This window comes from Coregonus lavaretus (genome assembly GCF_964263955.1).
Source record: "Coregonus lavaretus genome assembly, chromosome: 40".
NCBI classification, from domain to species: Eukaryota; Metazoa; Chordata; class Actinopteri; order Salmoniformes; family Salmonidae; genus Coregonus; species Coregonus lavaretus.
Window position 1 is genome coordinate 4,553,697 of NC_140027.1, and position 21,041 is coordinate 4,574,737.

The window sequence follows — 21,041 nt, forward strand, 5'->3', positions numbered from 1 at the left end:
TAGGCTAATGCAGATGGAAGTTGTTTTGAATTAATTATTTTGTTGAATTCATGTAAAGAAAGATAAAACAAAGATTTTATAAAAGTTACTAAATCCCATTTTATTTTATTACAATACAGCAAGTGTACAGTAAAAATACCAATCAAATAGCTTATCAGCAGAACATAACAAACCTTTCAATCATTTTTTAAAATCACTTCACAAAAGAAAGCTTTACACATTAGTTTTCAACATGTTCATAACAAATACCAATCAATTTACATAAAAATGACAAATAAATGCAAATAATCTGACGCTTGTTTTATATGTAACAGAAGTTTTCTGCCTTATGTTTCAATAGAAGATTGTGATTCAAACAAGCCTAGCATGACATTTAGTCAGTTGTCTGAATGCTATATAAGCTTTGAAAGCCAGAATGTTGACCCTTTTAAGTTCTCATCTTCTGGAACTTCAAGGTCCATATTTGATGCACTGAAGTCGAGACTTCTGAGTGTATGAGATCTACGGTTTGACTCTTCCTTGTGCCGATTTTTCAGGCTCCCAGTTCCGTCTGGTACATCCCCTTTGAGATGTTTGGGAAATACAGTGACAAAATATCCTTCTTGATCTTCAGACATTTTTGGGTTTGAACCATGAGTGAAATTTGGCATGGACATTCCAATTTCCGACTGTTTTGGACTTCTCCTTTTTGATCTGCTGGTTTCACCAGCTGGGGCTTTCCTATGATGTTTATGGCCCTTGAGGTCAGTTCTGCTCAAATTGAAATCTGGCTGTGAAACCTCTAATCCATACCTTGGGGGTGGGAGTTTAGGGACTGAGGCATTAATACTGTGAATACTTGAGTCTATATCAAGGTCTGGTATTCTTGTATGACTACTCAATTTAGAAGTCTTGGATTTGGGAATTTTTAATTTCCCTGCATCGTACTCAACTTTTGACAAATCAATATCTGCAATGGGATAACTGGCCCTTCCTTTGACCTTCCTAGACTTTCTATCAGTGTGTGGCAGTGTCACTTCTGTATCTATGTCTATTGCTGGCACTTTTATATGCGCTCCACCTGGGATATCAGATCTGCGTTTACTATGAGATGACATTTTGTATTCTGGGCTTCTGATATCAGCTTTGGGTAAGCTCAGGCTGACATCTGGGTGACTAACATTCAAGTCTGGTGCTTTTAGATCCACTTTAGCCTTTGGAGGAGAAATGTCATGTGTTTTCATAAAGTCCATATCTGTACCTGCCCTTAGATTGGGACTTCCAAACTGAGGCAATTTAAAGGACGGCAATTTTAATTTTCGAGATTGTATAGCCATGTCACTGTCTGGCAAATTGAGATCAGCTTGGGGGCCTTTGAGGTTACCAGAGGGAACATTTATGTCTAAATCTGGACTATCAATCCCTGTGTTTACTTTCGGGGCTGACGAGCTCAGGTCCGGTCCATCAATGTCTCCATCTATTCCAGCATCTGGACCTTTCAGACCAGAAAGGCCGAATTTAGGCATTTTGAGGTGAGGCATTTTGAATTTCCCAGAGGGTGAATCAATGTTCATATCTGGAGTGTCTACATCTATCTTAGGGGCTTTTAGGTCAACTGTAGGTAGGTCCAGGTCTGGTGAACCAATCCCACCTTTCATCTTTGACAATTTAAAACCTATGTCAGCACTGATGTCATGATCTGGTCTTTTTGGAGTAGACAACCCAAATGTAGGCATTTTGAGCATTTTTAATGTAGGAGTGTTGATGTCAAAATCAGGGGCTTTGATGCTACCATTTGGCCTCTCTAAGGTTGGAACTCTGAATCTACCTGAGGGCATATCTGGAGCAGTGAGGTCTGCTTTGGGACCCTTGAGTTTGGTAGATGACAAGTTTAGGTCTGGTCCCTCTAGATCTCCATCAATGTCAACATCTGGTCCCTTTAAGCCTCTGAATTTAGGCAATTTAAATTTTGGCATTTTTAATTTCCCAGAAGGTGCATTTATGTCAAGATCTGGGTTATTCACATCTAGTTTTGGGGCTTTGAGGTCAGCATCTGGAAAATTCAAGTCTGGGGAATCAATTCCCTCCTTTATCTTTGGGGCTTTGAGATTCAGTTTTGTGGATTTTGGCGTTGTACCAGAGAGCCCAAATCTGGGCATTTTCAGTTTACCAGAGGGGCCGTTAATGTCCAGATCAGGAGCATTCAGATCAACCTTTGGTTTCTTCAATGTAGGTACTTTGACTTTACCTGAGGGCATATTAAAGTTTACATCTGGTGCATTGAGGTCTAATTTGGGGCCTTTGAGGTCAACATCTGGCAGATCCAAATCTGGGGGACTAATTCCCCCTTTAAACTTGGGGGCTGAAAGATCCAAGTCAGGCCCCTTAACATTTGGTCCAGAGAATCCTAAATCTGGCATCTTGAAAGTTGGCATTTTGAGTTTTCCTGATGGACTGTCAATATCAGCATCTGGAATGTTTAGGTCTGCTTTGGGACCTTTGAGTTTGGGAGATGTCAAGTTCAGGTCTGGTCCCTCTATATCTCCATTAATGTCAACATCTGGTCCCTTTAGGCCTCTGAATTTAGGCATTTTGAATTTTCCTGAGGGTGCATTGATGTCGAGATCTGGAGCATTCACATCTAGTTTAGGGGCTTTGAGGTCAACATTTGGTAAATTCAGGTCTGGAAAATTAATTCCCCCCTTCATCTTTGGAGCTTTGAGATTCAATTTGGGAGATTTTGTCATTGTACCAGAGAGACCAAATTTGGGCATTTTCAGTTTACCAGAGGGAGCATCAACGTCAAAATCTGGAGCATTGAGATCTAGTTTGGGTCCTTTGAGATGACCCTTAGGTAGTCTCAAATCTGGGGGACGGATTCCCCCTTTTAGCTTTGGGGCGGAGAGGTCAATATCAGGTAAGTCATAGTCAGGTTCAGCTACATTTGGCCCAGATAGCCCGAAATCAGGCATCTTCAAATCTGGCATTTTTAGACCTGTTTTGGGACCTTTGAGGTTAGCTGTGGGGGCATTGATATCTATATCTGGGCCCTCTAAGTCTCCATCAATGTCAACATCTGGTCTCTTTAGGCCTCTGAATTTAGGCAATTTGAATTTGGGCATTTTGAATTTCCCAGAAGGTGCATTTATGTCAAGATCTGGGGTATTCCCATCTAGTTTAGGGGCTTTGAGATCAGCATCTGGAAAATTCAAATCTGGGGAATCAATTCCCCCCTTTATCTTTGGGGCTTTGAGATTCAGTTTTGTGGATTTTGGCATTTTACCAGACAGGCCAAATTTGGGCATTTTCAGTTTGCCAGAGGGACTGTTAATGTCCAGATCAGGAGCATTCAGATCAACCTTTGGTTTCTTCAATGTAGGTACTTTGACTTTACCTGAGGGCATATTCAAGTTTACATCTGGTGCACTGAGGTCTAATTTGGGGCCTTTGAGGTCAACATCTGGCAGCACCAAATCTGGGGGACTAATTCCCCCTTTAAACTTGGGGGCTGAAAGATCCAAGTCTGGAGTCTTTACCTGTAAGTCATGCGCCTGAACATCTGGCCCTGAGAAGCCAAAGTCTGGCATCTTAAAACTTGGCATCTTGAATTTTCCAGATGGGCTAACAACATCCAAGTCTGGCCGTTTTAATTTGGAAGATGATAAGCTCAGGTCTGGTCCATCCAAGTCTCCATCAATGCCAACCACTGGCCCTTCAGTGCCCGAAAGGGCAAATTTAGGCATCTTAAACTTTGGCATTTTGAATTTTCCTGAGGGTGCATCAATGTCAATATCTGGAGTGTTTACATCTAATTTAGGTGATTTCAGGTTGACTTTGGGTAAATTCAAGTCAGGTGCATCTAGCCCACCTTGTATCTTGGGAGCTTTGAGACTTAGCTTTGGTGTTTTTACATCAGCATCAATGCCCAGATCTGGTCTTTTTAGGCCAGAGAAGTCAAATTTGGGCATCTTCAGTTTACCAGAGGGGGCATCCACAATGAAATCAGGAGCTTTGAGTTCTGCATGTGGTTTCATTAGTTTGAATTTACCTGAGGGTATGTCAATATCTGGAGTACTGAGGTCAGGCAAATTGACGTCTGATAGACACATCTCAGCCGCTGAGAGGTCCAGGTCTGGAGTCCTAACTTTTGGTCCAGATATATCAAAGTCAGGTATACCAAGACTTGGTGTTTTGATCTTCCCAGATGGCATACCAATGTTCGCATCTGGCAACTCTAGATCTATTTTGGAACCTTTAAGGTCTACTGAAGGTAAATCTAGACCAGGGACATTCATGTCAGGAGCACCAATCAAAGAGGTTTTAAGATGCATGTCTGGGGTCTTTAAAACTGCATCAATGTCTAAATCTGGTCCTTTCGGTACTCTGCGAGAGAGCCTAACTTTAGGCAATTCAAAATATCTAGAGGGAACATCCATATCAAGGTTGGGGTTTTTCAGTTTCTTGGAGGACGGGACTCTGATTTTACTTGAAGGCATATTCATCATGCTGACATCTGCTGTTTGTAGATCTAGTTTGGGACCTTTGAGATTAACTCCTGGCATATCTTTATCTGGGATCCTCATATTTGGTGTATCAACCTCAAGGCTGGGTACATTTACGCTGGATCCAGAGAGACCTAAGTCAGGCATCTTAAATTTGGGCATTTTGAATTTTTTGCCTGTTCTTTCAATATCAAGCTTTGGGGCATTGATATTTAAAGTAGGTCCAGTGACAACCCCCTCTGGTAGATTGAGCTCTGCTTCCGGGACATTGATATCTCCTCCAACTTTGGGAAGTGGATCTATAACTTTCAGGTCAACATCAGGGCCTTTGATGTCAACTTTGGGCAAAGACATATCGAATTCTAGAACATCGATAGCATCTATATCAGTTTCAAGATGTGGCCTTTCCATGTTAAATGATGGAGCATCAATGTTTAGTGACCCATTCAAATGAGGCAGGGAGAGATCTGATGTACTAATGTTGGCATTAGGCAACGAAAGATCTCCACCGCGAACATCAGGTACCGCGCCTTTGACATCAAGTTTAGGCACCTTTAACTTTGGAGCAGAGAATTTGAGGTCTGGAGACTCTAGGTAGGTAGGAGCATCTACTTTGGGTGTCTCCACAACTGGGTAATCCGTGGTGAGGACAGGGGGTTTGAAGTCACCTTTCACTTTAGGTTTGCCCCAGAGAGGTCTCGGTCCCTTGCCCTTCATCTGTCCATTACGGGAGCCTCTTTCTCCAGCACCTGCAGGTTGTCCAGGGCTGTCATCCTTCATGAACCTATTTATTTTGGCATTGTAGAGTCTATTATATGAATCCTTCAGCATCTGTAAAGAGAAACCAATCCTTAAAGGGATAGTTTGAGATGTTGGCAATGAAGCCCTTTATCAACTTCCCCAGAGTCAGATGAACCTGTAGATACCATTTTTATGTCTTTGTGTCCAGTATGAAGAAGTTGGAGGTAGTTTCGCGAGCCAATGCTAACTAGCATTAGTGCAATGACTGGAAGTCTACAGGAACAGCTAACATGCTGGCTTTCAGTCATTGCGCTAACGCTAGTTAGCAACTTCCTTCAAACTGCACGCAGAGACATAAAAATGGTATCCACAAGGTTATCTGACTCTGGGGAAGTAGATAAAGGGCTTCATTGTCAACATCTCGAACTTTAACAAACAACATATTATATCCAGCAACCTTTCTGAAATAATTCCCCCCCCTGCTTATTCTATTTGCTAACTATATTCCACAAACCTCCTCTGGGGCTTTGATGCTGTCCAAGGACCCCATACTCTTGCTCAAATTATTTTTGGTCAGAACCTGAACCTTCTCATCAAATCCATTATCATCCATCAGCTTCAGTATTTTCAACACATCGTCTTTCGAAAGTTGGTCGAAGTTGATTGTGGCACCCACAATTTCATCTCCTGAAAAAAATTACATTTCTCAAAGTGAAACACAGTTAAAGCATGGTGACTGAACATTTCAATGATTCTAAATGTGTCTATGTATTGTTTTCACTGTTGCACTGTATTTTACTGTTACACTAAAGTCGGACAACAATCCAAAATGTGAAATCGTACATTTTCTCTAAGAAACGTAAGTACCTCAACAAAAATGGTATACATTAAATAAGAGACTCATACCTTCTTTGAGCCCCTGATTGCCAGAGGAGCCACCGACAACGCTGGAGACGACCAATCCTCCTTTCTCTGATTCCTCCAGCATCAGCCCCTCAGAGAGGCTCCTCCCCCTGCGGTGACCAGGCTAAAACCAGATATACAAAGGTAGTTATAAGAAATGTGCAAAGACAGGTGTGTGGCCTCAGCATTGGTCTTGTTTCAATAACCCAAACATCACATAGAATTTCAACAATTCTGCTAAATGGCATATTATTATTATTATTATAACAATTAACTTAAAAATACCTGTTATTTACAATCATTTTTAAATATATGTTTTAAAATGGAATGCACTTTTAGAAAGTAATGTTGGGGCATAGGTGTTTTTCAAAAAGTAAACTTCCTTTTGCTTAGCTTATTGTGTTGGAATATGCTTGTTATTACTATCATCATGGCTGATGGATGAATGATCTCACATACCATGATCCTTTATGAAAAGCTATTCTGTCTAAACCTGTTGAGGAGGAAAGAATCAATTGAAAAGAAATGCTTAGCTTGGTTTCATTCTATAATAATCAAATCATATAGGCCTAAATACTGCAGCATACTTTCATAGCCTTCAAGAGTATCAAATGCAAAGAAAGGTAATATTTCCACTCCAGAATTTAAAAAACCCAAATACAATAATGGCACAGCTCATTTTACCCATTTGACCATAAAGACCAAAATCAGCTGAAACCACAACTAAAGAGGGGCTATGGAGGGGTAACCTGTTTACATATGCAAATAGGCTCATGGTTGACACCCAGGTAGCTGCACCTTTAAGGTATTCGAGGTGTGGCCTTGGGACATGGAGGGAACAACAGGAACAAGTTTGTCCAGGGAAATAGAGACAAGTGCACTATAGTCGGGTGTTTCCTTTCTAAAAGTACACTCAGAAGTGACCACACCCACCACTTTGTATTATGAGAAGCTTGCTGTGGCAGGGGCTCAAATCAAGTGATTTGTAAACAATCATTAGGAGTATAAATCATGTAAGTGATTTGTGTCACATGCTTAGTGAGACTGCTGCTCTATGAACAATAATTTGTGTGCTCTGCTACCAATTCCACAATGATCATAATAATCATCATTAACTACCTCCAAAACATGTATATGTACAAATATGAATCACTCAGACTTACTAAACTACACTGAGTATACCAAACATTAGGAACACCTTCCTAATATTTAGTTGCACTCTCCCTTTTGCCCTCAGAACAGCCTCAATTGATCGGGGCATGGACTCTACAAGGTGTCGAAAGCGTTCCACAGGGATGCTGGCCCATGTTGACTCCAATGCTTCCCACAGATGTGTCAAGTTGGCTGAATGGCACATCCATGTCTCAATTGTCTCAGTGTTTAAAAATCATTCTTTAACCTGTCTCCTCCCCTTCATCTACACTGATTGAAGTGGAATTAACAAGTGACATCAATAAGGGATCATAGCTTTCCGCTGGATTCACCTGGTCAGCATTGTTCCCTCTAGACAGCGCTAGCCCTGTGACTACAGCGCAGCTGCCCCGGGAGAAATATCAGCCCACGGAGAGAAGCACACGAGTTTGAACACTCAACTTTCTAGAGCAGTGGTCACCAACCGGTCGTTCGTGACCGACTGGTCGACCTCCAAAAATGTATGTAAAAAACCCAACGATAAAGCCTTGTGTTCCTATTTTTTTTTATTCATCTCGGGCTGTTAACTGTAGGTGCACCAGATTCAGCTGCCCTGCGCGCCGGGTAGGAGAACTGTTGCGATTTTGAACCATTTCAAGTGTCTGAAGGTACAAACTATGCCTTCCCGGCAGGCCCGGAGAGCAAATCAAGTGCACTATAGGCTTACCGCTGGCCAATCGGATGGCTCAGATTACGGTGTCTGCAGAAACGTAGCAGGCCTAAAAGAAAGCTACAGCAAAATTGATACTGTGAGAATTCAAAACGTTTAAAACCATGACTAGAGAGAGATCGTCAACGAATACAGCAAATAGCTACTTTTTTATGAGTGAGTTCATGTTATTCAGCACTGTCAACACTTTGAATTCAACACTTTTATAAACCATAAAATGCTTGTTCTTCCTATTTCCACACAGCGCTACAACAAGCACTGCAACAGTAATGAATGAGTAGGAAAGTGTATAGATAGGCTTGTGTTGTTGTTATTATTAGCAGCTTGGTTCTTTTTTAATATCGAGGAATATTTCACTTACTCTGTTCACTTAAGGAATACCTGGAATAGTATAAAGTAATCCTTCTACCCCCCCCCCCCCCCCCCTCCCCCACCATAAAAAAAAAGAAGAAAAAAAGTGGTTGTCTCTCTGGCTATCATAAGTTGAATGCTCCAATTTGTAAGTCGCTCTGGATAAGAGCGTCTGCTAAATGATGTAAATGTAAATGTAAATGTAACAACATTAATTTGGCCATGAGGCAGAAATAATGCGGTGCAACTCGAGTTTTGCCATCAGCTGGAAGACGGGTGACCCTTTTTGGTCAGCGTCAGTGGAGGAAAGGGAGAGAGGAGGGATGTAATCAGAGCTGTAGTAGGCCTATATGCAAATAGACCATTGCATATATGGTTCTGTGCCATTTACCTTGAACTTGACTGTGTTTACAGCATGAGCGGTCATGAGTAGATGTGCTTGTTTTGAGATCAAAGCAAGAGCTGCATGTAGCCATGTGTGCACATTTTGTTTATATCATTTTGCTAGTTAGTGAGTTATTAGCCCAGTTATAGATAATTTGTAGTCAGCAATAGGGGAGTGATTGCTTCCTAAAAGAGCACAAAACATGTACATTTCTAGACATCTTTGAAAAGCCAGTCAGGTAAAGAGCTTTTTTTTGTCTTAAAGGGGCAGTGCTGTATTTTGAGACAGGCTTGAATAAACTAAAATATAAGTAGCCAATAGGATGAGGGTAGCATAATTTGTCTGGTATAGAAATAATAATTCATTTTATTTTTGTAAAGTGGTTTCTTGCATCAAACAACACAACAACATTTTCAGTCACCTCCCTTGTCTGAAGGACAAGTGGATAAACAAGTTAATGTCAAGCCCTGCATGTTTTTTTCAAAAGTTTTATGGAATGTAGGCCTACATTGAACACCACACATTGGCTGCTACTGTAGGTTGAATGATGGCTATTTTCATGTTAAAATGTTATGGGATGTATTTTCTCCATTGTTTTGATGGTAGGCCACTCTGGTAGCAGTGGAGGTTCGTAAGAGGAGGACCATCCTCAGTGAATTTCATAAAAATAAAAATGTAAAAAGTGATCCTTTTTAGATTAAACTTTACTAAATATAATCACGTCACCAAATAATTGATTAAAACACACAATTTTGCCACCGGGACCCGCCGGTGTAAGTGCTAAACTGACTGCACACTGTAACGTTACTGCATGTTAGTTCTATTAGCTATGTTGACTATGACGTTACTTTAGCTAATATGGTGACAACGATGTAACAGTTATGATATGGTTTGGCTTGGAAAGGTTTTTTCACCTGGTCACATACAGCTGATGTGTTGTGCATTGAAGTCCACGAGCGAAGAGAAAATGTGAGTGGAGGTGAGCGCATAGATGCGAGAAGGAATACAACGGGGCTGCTATGAAAGTGAACTGTGTTTACGTGTGATCAGGGGTGTATTCATTCCGCCAATTTCTTAAATGGAAGCAAACGGATCAAAGCGGGGATAAACATACCTGAATTTGTCCAATAGAAACTCTTGTTTGCAACTGTTGGACTAATGATTACACCCTATATCAGCTAGAACAGGCAAGAAGTGTGCAAGGCAGTTTTGAATGTGTAACTGTGTGTCCATGTGTCACTGTCTGTCATCTCTAATTTTTCTCTCGACCTGTGTGCACCTACGATGTAAACTTTCATTCATAGGCTAGGTTGTAGCAACCTCATGATGGGTATAGGGAGTATCATGTAGTAGCCTAAACCTATCCCAGTTACAATGAACTGGGTGAATGGAATATGAATGACAGTCATCCAATATGCTGTAATAGAAATAAGGCCTACTCATGAAAAAAAAGAATAGTCTCCCCTCATCTTAAACGGCACTGACCGCCACTGTATGGTATGCCTACATTATAATAGAATAGCCTCAGTAGCTTACTTGGCCACTGTTAAAACTGTAACTTGAAGCGGGTACAGCCTCAGTGTTCACAGTAAATGCGCACTGGAAGTTGCACAGAAATTTCACAACGCTGAAGTTTGCGCTCAGCAGACCTGAAATTTGCTCTGTGCCACAAAGAATTTGAGGGAACATTGCTGGTCAGTCTATGTCGTGGAAAGAGCAGGTGTCCTTCATGTTTTGTATACTCAGTGTATGTGTTGCTTGAAATATTCTCCTATTGCTTTAACTTCAACCAACTCATCAATCTGTTGCATTGTGAATGGAATAACTTTCATTCAGGAGCAGAGATTGAATGTAATTATGCCACACCCCCAACAATGCCTTATGACAGATGCATCTAGGAATGGTAACTACAGGTAACTGCCAAAATAATGAGAACACTTGAGTAAATGAGTGATACAAAGTATATTGAAAGCAGGTGCTTCCACACAGGTGTGGTTCCTGAGTTAATGAAGTAATTAACATACCATCATGTATAAAAATGCTGGGCAGGCCATTATTTTGGCTACCACTGCTATGCCCCCATTTTGGCTACTATGGCTATGCCCCCATAGGATGACAATGCCCCCATCCACAGGGCACGAGTGGTCACTGAATGGTTTGATGAGCATGAAAACGATGTAAACCATATGCCATGGCCGTCTGTCACCAGATCTCAACCCAATTGAACACTTGGGAGATTCTGGAGTGGCGCCTGAGACAGCGTTTTCCACCACCATCAACAAAACATCAAATGACAGAATTTATTGAGGAAGAATGGTGTTTCATCCATCCAATAGAGTTCCAGACACTTGTAGAATCTATGCCAAGGTGCATTGAAGCTGTTTTGGCTCGTGGTGACCCAACGCCCTATTAACACAGTTTATGTTGGGGTTTCCTTTATTCTGGCAGTTACCTGTATACGCACTCATAAAGAAGAGTAGACTGACAGCAAGCTAAAAGCTGCAATCATATTTCATGAAACATGGCACTTTGACAATTACTCTGTTCAAATCATTCCTATTATTTGACTTTCATTCACAGTGTGCAGAGCTGTAAGAGATTAGAGGCTGACTGAGATTTTCTCCAAGTCTAAGGTTGTATTTTATGAGCTCTCTATTGACTCAAGACAAACTGTATGCTTGTGAATATTTAACTTTTAATATGTACTGTACATACTACTGTACAAAAATATGCCAATTCAGAGTGTCTCTTCAAAATGTATGGTTTCTCCTACTCTATATGCATCCTTAATATCTTTTTTCAGGTATAAATGTTTCACATCAGCATATTAAAACATCATCCATGCCAATAGTTACTGTAGACATTTGCATTACAAACCTGCACATACTGTTCCAAACTTGACATATTCATCTAGCTACTACAACGATGACATCATTGTGGACTTCGTAAACACTGGCAATAGCACCTGGCACCATATAGTCTGGATGGAGTACTTCAGCAAAAGTTGACAATAACTCTTACCTTAGGCTCCATTGGGCTATTTTGACTGCGTTTTTTCTTGTTATTCAGCCATTGAAGAGTTTAACCGCCAATGTGAGAGAGTTGCGACACAGTGTTATCGGTCCCTGCTGTTTGCTCCGTACTCCTGTAGGACTGCCTACCCCGTGCCTCAGTCAGCGAAAGCATACTCTCCCCAAAGCAGACAAACTGGTTCCACCTTCGGCATGCCTTCCCAGCCACACACCGTCCCCAGTCCAGGTAGGCAGGGTGATCACTGAAACCTGGCCTCTCAAGACTGGAACTGTGAGATAGAGAAGGAAAAAAACAGAGCACTCTCCACGCCAAGACAGGTGGAAAACAAATAGTCTGGTAATATAAAAAAATGCAGAGGTGTGCCAAAGAGTTTCAAGGGAGGGGCAGCTTGGTGTTCATTCATGACTCATGGTAATTATAAGGCAAAACAATGAAGGTGTGGCATGATCTAGGGATTAAGACTTGAATAAAACTGATTTATGAGACAGTATAACATTCTAACTTTGTAACCATACCTTTAAGGTGTACAGTACAGGAGAGTACTGACCACAACTGAAAATGCTGCACGTAAAGACAATTCTCCCTAAGATGTTCTCTCTTACAGTATATTAGAAGACAACAGAAACATTCTCAAATGACTGATATACAGTGGTCCTACTACAGAATGCCTTGAAATCCTCAGATGTAACAATATTGCGAGGAGCATCCAAACTAATTTGCTGTGTGTGAATGGTAAATAGAAAAAGAACAACTTTAAATTGTCTTTATCATAAAGTCTGTTAGTGTGCAGCACGTCCGTACAGCAAACAGTGTGTAAACATGCATTTTATCTATGTGAAGAATGTCCATTATTGTGTGCTCTGTCTAGCTATAAAGATCATACTGCCAACAGACCAGGTGCAAGAGGAATCTCAGACATTCATAAATGATTGACAATGCTGCAAAGAGAATGACTGACTTGCTCTAGGAATACAACTTTTCAGTCAAAATCCATTATAGTGCTATAAAATACTCCCTTCAATACAAAAGCAATTAAAGTACTTATTCCATGTTTCTTCATTACATCAGCTCTTTCATACCCCATTAACGTGTTTCCAAATAGAAGGTGGAAAAATTCCACGACGCCCAGATTAGAAAATTTACCCAACTTCCTAAAAGGTAGTAAAATAATAATCTCGCTCGGGTTGGACTATTCAGACCTTACTCTCTGAGGTCAAAGGTCAAATGTCAGTCAGTGGGCCTCGAGGAAGAAGTCTCCACTCTTAACCACAGATATAGGATCAGATTACCCTACCCCCAATCCTAACCTTAACGATCATGGAATGAAAAAAATCTAACCCTGGACCAGTAATTATTATAGGGCCAACTTCTACCACCTCCATTGGACGGGTGGTTGGTTGGTCCACCCAGTCCGACCACCACTGGCCTCCTGTGGGGAAACAGAGAGAGAGAGAAAGAGAGATCCCCATTGACATTTCTCATTGTCATTAGTCCTCTGATAGCTTCTCCTCGCACTCTCCCCTCCCCCCAACCAGCTTGCAGAAAATGGAGTCGTCTCTTTGGCACAGATCAACAGGGGTGTCAAACTCCACTACCTACCCAGAATGCATCACCAGCACCCTGTCTGAGTCCATGACGGTGTTGATCCTGTTGACAGAGAGAGAGAGAATCAAGGTGTGACTTTATAAACTGTGACATCAAATTACGTTATAAATGTACCATGAAAACGTAAGTTATGTATATCTCGGTATAAATGTCTAATATAGCATTTAAGGAATTATGTAAAGTTGTGTTCACTAAATAATCTACCTATGGGCAAAGGCGAGAACGGTCTTGAAATTTCTCTCTGATTGTCTGTTGTAGCAGCTTGTCAGTCTTTTGGTCAACGCTGGCTGTGGCTTCGTCAATACACAGAATCTATAGAGAGGAAACAATGGTTGAGAAATAATGGTACAGCGAATTCAAAGCCATGTTAGTACAGTAATTGATACGGATGGATGAATTCAAAGCCATGTTAGTACAGTAATTGATACGGATGGAGGGTGGAGGCTGGTTCTTACATTAGCTACAGTCAGCAGAGCCCTGGCCAGACACAGCAGCTGTCTCTGTCCCAGAGAGAAACACTTGCCCCTCTCTCCCACCTCAGCACCAAGACCACCTAAGATACACAAATACACACAGAGGTTAGTGAGGTCACCTGACCAAACTCTTACAGACACAAACATGAACTAATTATTACCCTTCACTCTCTTCCTTTCTCACTCTCCTTTACTTCCTTGTTCCTTCACTCTTACTTTGTTTGATACCCCTCTTCTCTCTATTGCTCTCTCATTCTGTATGTCTGTTTAATTCAACTGCTCTCCCTATTTCTTGTCTGCTATATCACCCTCTCATTCGCATGCCCTTTTATCATCCATCTCCCGTCTAATATCACCATCTATATTTCCCTCATAACATTACCCTCAGGCACAATCCTCTCTCCCACCTTCACCCTCCCTCTCACCGATGCGGTTGATGACAGGGCTGAGGTGACAGTGTTCCAGGGCCTCCAGTAGCCGGGGGTCAGGGTGACGTCCACATGGGTCCAGGTTCTCCCTCACCGTCCCGCTGAACAGGAACGGGTCCTGGGGGATGATGGCCAGTTTAGACCTGCAGGGGGAGCCACAAACACAGTGTGAAAAAAGTATCTCTACACAAAAAACTATTTATATACACTACCAGTCAAAAGTTTGGACACACCTACTCATTCCAGGGTATTTCTTTATTTTTTACTATTTTCTACATTGTAGAATAATAATGAAAACATCAAAACTATGAAATAACACATATGGAATCATGTAGTAACCAAAAAAGTGTTAAACAAATCAAAATATGTTTTATATCTGAGATTCTTCAAATAGCCACCCTTTCCCTTGATGACAGCTTTGCACACTCTTGGCATTCTCTCAACCAGCTTCACCTGGAATGTTTTTCCAACAGTCTTGAAGGAGTTCCCACATATGCTGAGCACTTGTTGGCTGCTTTTCCTTCACTCTGCCGTCCGACTCATCCCAAACCATCTCAATTGGTTTGAGGTCGGGGGATTGTGGAGGCCAGGTCATCTGATGCAGCACTCCATCACTCTCCTTCTTGGTAAAATAGCCCTTACACAGCCTGGAGGTGTGTTGGGTCATTGTCCTGTTGAAAAACAAATGATAGTCCCACTAAGCCCAAACCAGATGGGATGGCGTATTGCTGCAGAATGCTGTGGTAGCCATGCTGGTTAAGTGTGCCTTGAATTCTAAATAAATCACAGACAGTGTCACCAGCAAAGCACCCCCACACCATAACTGCTCACGTAATAGTAAAAATAAAGAAAAACCCTTGAATGAGTAGGTGTGTCCAAACTTTTGACTGGTACTGTAAAGGCCTATTAGATACACAGATCACCATCATCCAGGTACGTCCAGGAACACAATTATAATGTTACATGAACATTATATACTTTTTGGCCGGAATTCTATCCGTAGCACGGTGCTGGACAGCCGACAATGCGGTTTTTAACGGTAATTTCCGATTGAGCCGACATATACAGTGAATGCAATCTCCGCGATCGCAGGAACATTGCCCGTAAAGTAACTGTCCAGTGAAAATCTCACTTTTAAAAGTTCATATTCAGTTAACTCATACCCAAATAATGTTGACTCATCCTATACTCGTATGTGTCCAAAGTACAAATTGGAATTGTTTAAAGGAGGTCATACCAAGGATCATTTAGCTATTTGATATGGAATTTTAAGACCCCTTGAAGTATGAAAGAAATATATACAAAAGAAATGTGCTGATTTTTTTTTGCCCTTACTGCTATTAGCCCATACAAACACATTGAATAACAGATTCACTACATGGAACAACAGATAGTCCCCCAAAACATCTAAAGGAAGTTTGTTCTGAAGTTTCTCTCCTATATCTGAGAGATAAGAAAGATCAGGAAACGTATTTCTTAATATTTTTGTATTTAACCACTATCTTCATATATACTTCTGTAAATTTTTTTTACTGGTACAGGGGACCTTCAGACGAGTCTTGTGGCATCCTAGAGCAAAATGTGTTCATGAGAGTCTCAGCTTTCCAAAGAGGGGTCATATTAGTGTGTCGCCCAAACTGTTTGGACACTACAGACAGAAGTTGGCAGATCGGCTGTACCGACTTCAGAGGAGTCCCAATACGTTTTGGGGCTCGTAGAGCAAAACGGAGAACACCATCGTGTTCGTGAGAGTCTCATCTTTCCATAGAGGGGTCATAATAGTTTTGTGAGAAGACTGATTGTTCGGGATGTCTCATGGTCTGACAAACACTGCTCTAGCTCTGTCACCTTTCACCACTGATGCGGAAGTGTGACATAGGCGGATGCGGTGGATTGAGACGCATCCAATGCGAAAAAATAGATATCTCTAGCTTAAACTGACTGATTTTGATGGGGATTATTTTATTATGCTAATTAGATTTATGCGGGGGCGATCGACCATAGGGGTGTTAAAGAAAACTGAACCATGGATTAGTTTCTCTTGGCCCATAGACTTCTTTCAGGGTGAGGAACCATCTAACATCAAGTTGTAAAACAATGAACTACTCCTTTAAATGTAAATACAATGGCTACACATTGACAGTTTTACATGGTATGAACTGCAAAGACATCAGGGTGGAGTTCAACCAAACCCAACTGTTTACTCTCCTGCCTCTCCAACGTCTCCACCCATGTCTGTACTGGTCTCAGGTGTAAAGGGACGGCAGCATCACACCTCCTCAACACAGGAAGACTGGAGTCTGCTGGAGGAGGGGGCCTCTCTGGAAAGAGACCACAAGTCATCAATCGCTTTCTTACATCTGACCTAGTTGGAAATGAATGCTCAGAAAATGACAGACCAACATTGCATTCAAGAAAAAGGGAAGAATCTTTTTGTGTCTGGACAGGGTCCTGCAGTCTACATGCATCTATATAGAACTTGGACACCTGCCCCGTTAAATTCGCACCCTCAGTTCAATGATCCATTATGAATAGTGCATGATAGCCTTAATAGATTCTGACCCTAAGCTTGCTTACAGCTGCACTGGGGTTGGACAGGATTCCTGTTTAGATTAAGACGCCGCGGAGCAGGTGAGAGATATGGCTCGGAAAACGGACCTCAATCCAGGTATGAGAAATGCGTTGTACTCCTAATTGTCCCATTATCCCAACTGTTACACTGAGAACATTGAATGACTACTAGTTTTTTAGCAGTCGTTCAATGTTCTCGGTGTAACAGTTGGGTTAATGGGACAACTCTGAGTACAACACATTTCTCATACCTGGAGTGAAGTTTTACGAGACATATCTCACACCGGCTGTCTGACCCCAGTGCAGCTGCGAGCAAGCATAGGGTCAGAATCTATTCTGGCTAAGTGTATGATAAGGCAATGAATGAAAAAGCAGAAGACCTACTTGGTCTTGCAGGGTCCACAAAATTGTAAGGGATGCATACATTCGAGGGTAGAGAGTTCTCTCCAAAGAAAGATAAAGGCAACTTAGAAAAGGACATCTGATGATTAGCATTTATGTGTGCTATTGGTCATATCAGCCACTACATATCTTCAATAAAGTTGCATTAGCCTGTTATAATACTCAACCTTTTAGTAATGCCTCTACCACACACTGTAACGTGAACTGATATAGCAACGACACATTTCTGTAAACCCAATTAAGACAATCAAATACGTGCGATTTCTTTAAAACAGCCTTTTAAGAGATCATATTTCTAAACAATCATGCATTTTCCAGTTTCAAAATCAGAAAGGTAGTGCGGTGGTGCCAAAGGTATTGTACTGATGACGTTTATGTTGTGTAAAGTAAAGTGTGATAAGACTACCACCTAGTGGTGCAGAGGTGAAAATCTCTAATAGATGAAGCAATACTATAATTTTTGTAATCAAACTTATAAAAAATACAAAAACAGCAATTGAGTTAAATGTTTTATCATACTTGACAGAATTAATTTGCCAAATGTTATTTAAAGTGCAAAAATAGGGGAAATAAGGCCTACTGTCAGAATCGGGTCAGAATAATGTGGCCTAGGCTAATGCATATGGAAGTTGTTTTGAATTAATTATTTTGTTGCATTAATGTAAAGATAAAACAAATTATTGTAATATAGCAAGTGTACAGTAAAAACACCTTTTCAAATAGCTTATCAGCAGAATATAACCAACTTGTCATACATTTTGTAAAAGGAAATGGACAAAAGGAGAATGCTTTACACATTCATTTTCAACATGTTCATAACAAATATCAATCAATTTACACAAAAAGTACAAATAAGTGCAAGTAATATAAGTTTTCTGCATTATGTTTCAACAGAAGATTGTGATTCAAACAAGCCTAGCATGACATTTAGTCAGTTGTCTGAATGCTATATAAGCTTTGAAAGCCATAATGTTGACCCTTTTGAGTTCTCATCTTCTGGAACTTCAAGGTCCACATTTGATGCACTGAAGTCGAGACTTCTGAGTGTATGAGATCTATGGTTTGACTCTTCCTTGTGCCGATTTTTCAGGCTCCCAGTTCCGTCTGGTACATCATCTTTGACATGTTTGGGAAATACTGTACAGTGACAAAATATGATTGATCTAAAGAAATATTGGGGTTTGAACCATGAGTCAAATTTGACATGCACACTACAATTTTAGACTGATTTTGACTTTTTTGATCTGTCGGTTTCACCAGCTGGGGCTTTCCTATGATCTTTATTGCCCTTGAAGTCAGTTCTGCTCGAATTCAAATCTGGCTGTGAAACCACTAATCTACACTTTGGGGTGGGAATTTAGGGACTGGCGTTAATACTGGGAAGTATTGTATAACTGGTATTCTTGTATATCTACCGAATTTAGGAGTCTTGGATTTGGGAATTTAGAATTTCACTGTGGGGTCATCAAGGTTAAGGTCTGAACCTCTCAGATCCACACCAGACAGTTGGTAATCAACTTTTGGCAAATCAATATCTGCAATGGAATAACTGGCACTTCCTTTGACCTTCCTATCAGTGTGTGGCAGTTTCCCTTCTATGGCTATGTTTAGGGCTGGCACTTTTATATGTACTCCACCTGGGATATCAGATATTTTATATGGTGCGCCACCTGGAATATCAAACCTTTTATATGCGCTCCCCCTAGGATATCAGATCTGCGTTTACTATGAGATGACACTTTGTATTCTGGGCTTCTGATATCAGCTTTGGGCAAGCTCAGGCTGACATCTGGGTGACTAATATTGGAGTCTAATGCTCTTAGATCCACTTTAGCCTTTGGAGGAGAAATGTCATATCTGGTACTGCCCTTCAAATTTGACTTCCAAACTGAGGCAATCTTAACGACGGCAGTTTGAATTTTCGAGATTGTTTAGCAATGTCAAAGTCTGGCAAATTGAGATCAGCTTGGGGGCCAGAGGGAACATTTATGTCTAAATCTGGACTATCAATCCCCGTGTTTACTTTCAGGGCTGACAAGCTCAGGTCTGGTCCATCAATGTCTCCATCTATTCCAGCATCTGGACCTTTCATACCAGAAAGGCCAAATTTAGGCATTTTGAGGTGGGGCATTTAGAATTTCAATGTTCATATCTGGAGTGTCTACATCTATGTTAGGGGCTTTTAAGTCAACTGTAGGTAGGTCCAGATCTGGTGAACCAATCCCACCTTTCATCTTTGACAATTTAAACCTAGTTCAGCACTGATGTCATGATCCAGTCCTTTTTGAGTAGGCAACCCAAATGTATGCATTTTGAATGTAGGAGTGTTGATGTCAAAATCAGGGTCTTTGATGCTACCATTTGGCCTCTCTAAGGTTGGAACTCTGAATCTACCTGAGGGCATATCTGGAGCATTGAGGTCTAGTTTTGGGCCTTTGAGATTACCCTTAGGTAGTCTCAAATCTAGGGGACTGATTCCCCCTTTTAGCTTTGGGGCTGAGAGACCAATATCAGGTAAGTCATAGTCAGGTTCATCTACATTTGGCCCAGATAGCCCGAAATCAGGCATCTTCAAATCTGGCATTTTTAGACCTGTTTTGGGACCTTTGAGGTTAGCTGTGGGGGCATTGATATCTATATCTGGGCCCTCTAAGTCTCCATCAATGTCAACACCTGGTCTCTTTAGGTCTCTGAATTTAAGCATTTTATATTTGGGCATTTTTAATTTACCAGAGGGTTCATTGATGTCAAGATCTGGATCAGGGGCTATGAGGTAAGCATCTGGTAAATTCATGTCTGGACCATCAATTCCCCCCTTAATGTTTGAAGCTTTGAGCCTCAAGTCTGGGGATTTTGAGGGGCTATCAATGTCCAGATCAGGAGCATTCAGATCAACCTTTGGTTTCTTCAATGTAGGTACTTTGACTTTACCGGAGGGCATATTAAAGTTTACATCTGGTGCATTGAGGTCTAATTTGGGGCCTTTGAGGTCAACATCTGGCAGATCCAAATCTGGGGGCCTAATTCCCCCGTTAAACTTGGGGGCTGAAAGATCCAAATCAGGCCCCTTAACTTTTGGTCCAGAGAAACCTAAATCTGGCATCTTGAAAGTTGGCATTTTAAGTTTTCCTGATGGACTGTCAATATCAGCATCTGGAATGTTTAGGTCTGCTTTGGGACCATTATGTTTGGGAGATGTCAAGTTCAGGTCTGGTCCCTCTATATCTCCATTTATGTCAATATCTGGCCCTTTCATTCCAAATTCAGGCATTTTCAGATTGGGCATTTTGAATTTTCCTGTGGGTGAATCAATGTCAATATCTGGAGTGTTTACATCTACTTTAGGGGCTTTGAGGTCCATGTCTGGTAAATCCATGTCAGGGGCATCAATCCCACCTTTAATCTTTGGCATTTTTAGACTGAACTTTGGTGATTTCACACCTGCATTTATGTCCAGATTTGGTCCTTTTGGCATAGTGCCTGAGAGCCCAAAGTTGGGCATTTTCAGTTTACCTGAGGGGGCATCAACATCAAAATCTGGAGCATTGAGATCTAGTTTGGACCCTTTGAGGTGACCCTTAGGTAGTCTCAAATCTGGGGGACTGATTCCCCCTTTTAGCTTTGGGGCTGGCATTTTTAGACCTGTTTTGGGACCTTTGAGGTTAGCTGTGGGGGCATTGATATCTATATCTGGGCCCTCTAAGTCTCCATCAATGTCAACATCTGGTCTCTTTAGGCCTCTGAATTTAGGCAATTTAAATTTGGGCATTTTGAATTTCCCAGAAGGTGCACTGATGTCAAGAGCTG

The 21,041-nt window shown here is 41.2% G+C and overlaps 1 protein-coding gene across 2 annotated transcripts; it reads right to left on the reverse strand.

Annotated features, from left to right (window-relative positions):
* Positions 1–79: 79 nt before the first annotated feature.
* Positions 80–11,967, reverse strand: LOC311113629 (uncharacterized protein). Of its 2 annotated transcripts, XM_084156892.1 has the most exons (5): positions 11,744–11,922; positions 6,585–6,618; positions 6,129–6,249; positions 5,737–5,909; positions 86–5,312 (listed from the first exon to the last, which is right to left on the reverse strand). In XM_084156892.1, the coding sequence occupies exons 2-5, from the start codon at positions 6,585–6,587 to the stop codon at positions 393–395; spliced, it is 5,217 nt and encodes a 1,738-aa protein (XP_084013018.1). In that variant the 5' UTR covers positions 6,588–6,618; positions 11,744–11,922; the 3' UTR covers positions 86–392. The 2 variants fall into 2 exon arrangements, with proteins under 2 accessions (XP_084013017.1, XP_084013018.1); XM_084156891.1 differs by lacking the exon at positions 6,585–6,618 and having other exon boundaries at positions 80–5,312; positions 11,744–11,967.
* Positions 11,968–21,041: the final 9,074 nt, after the last annotated feature.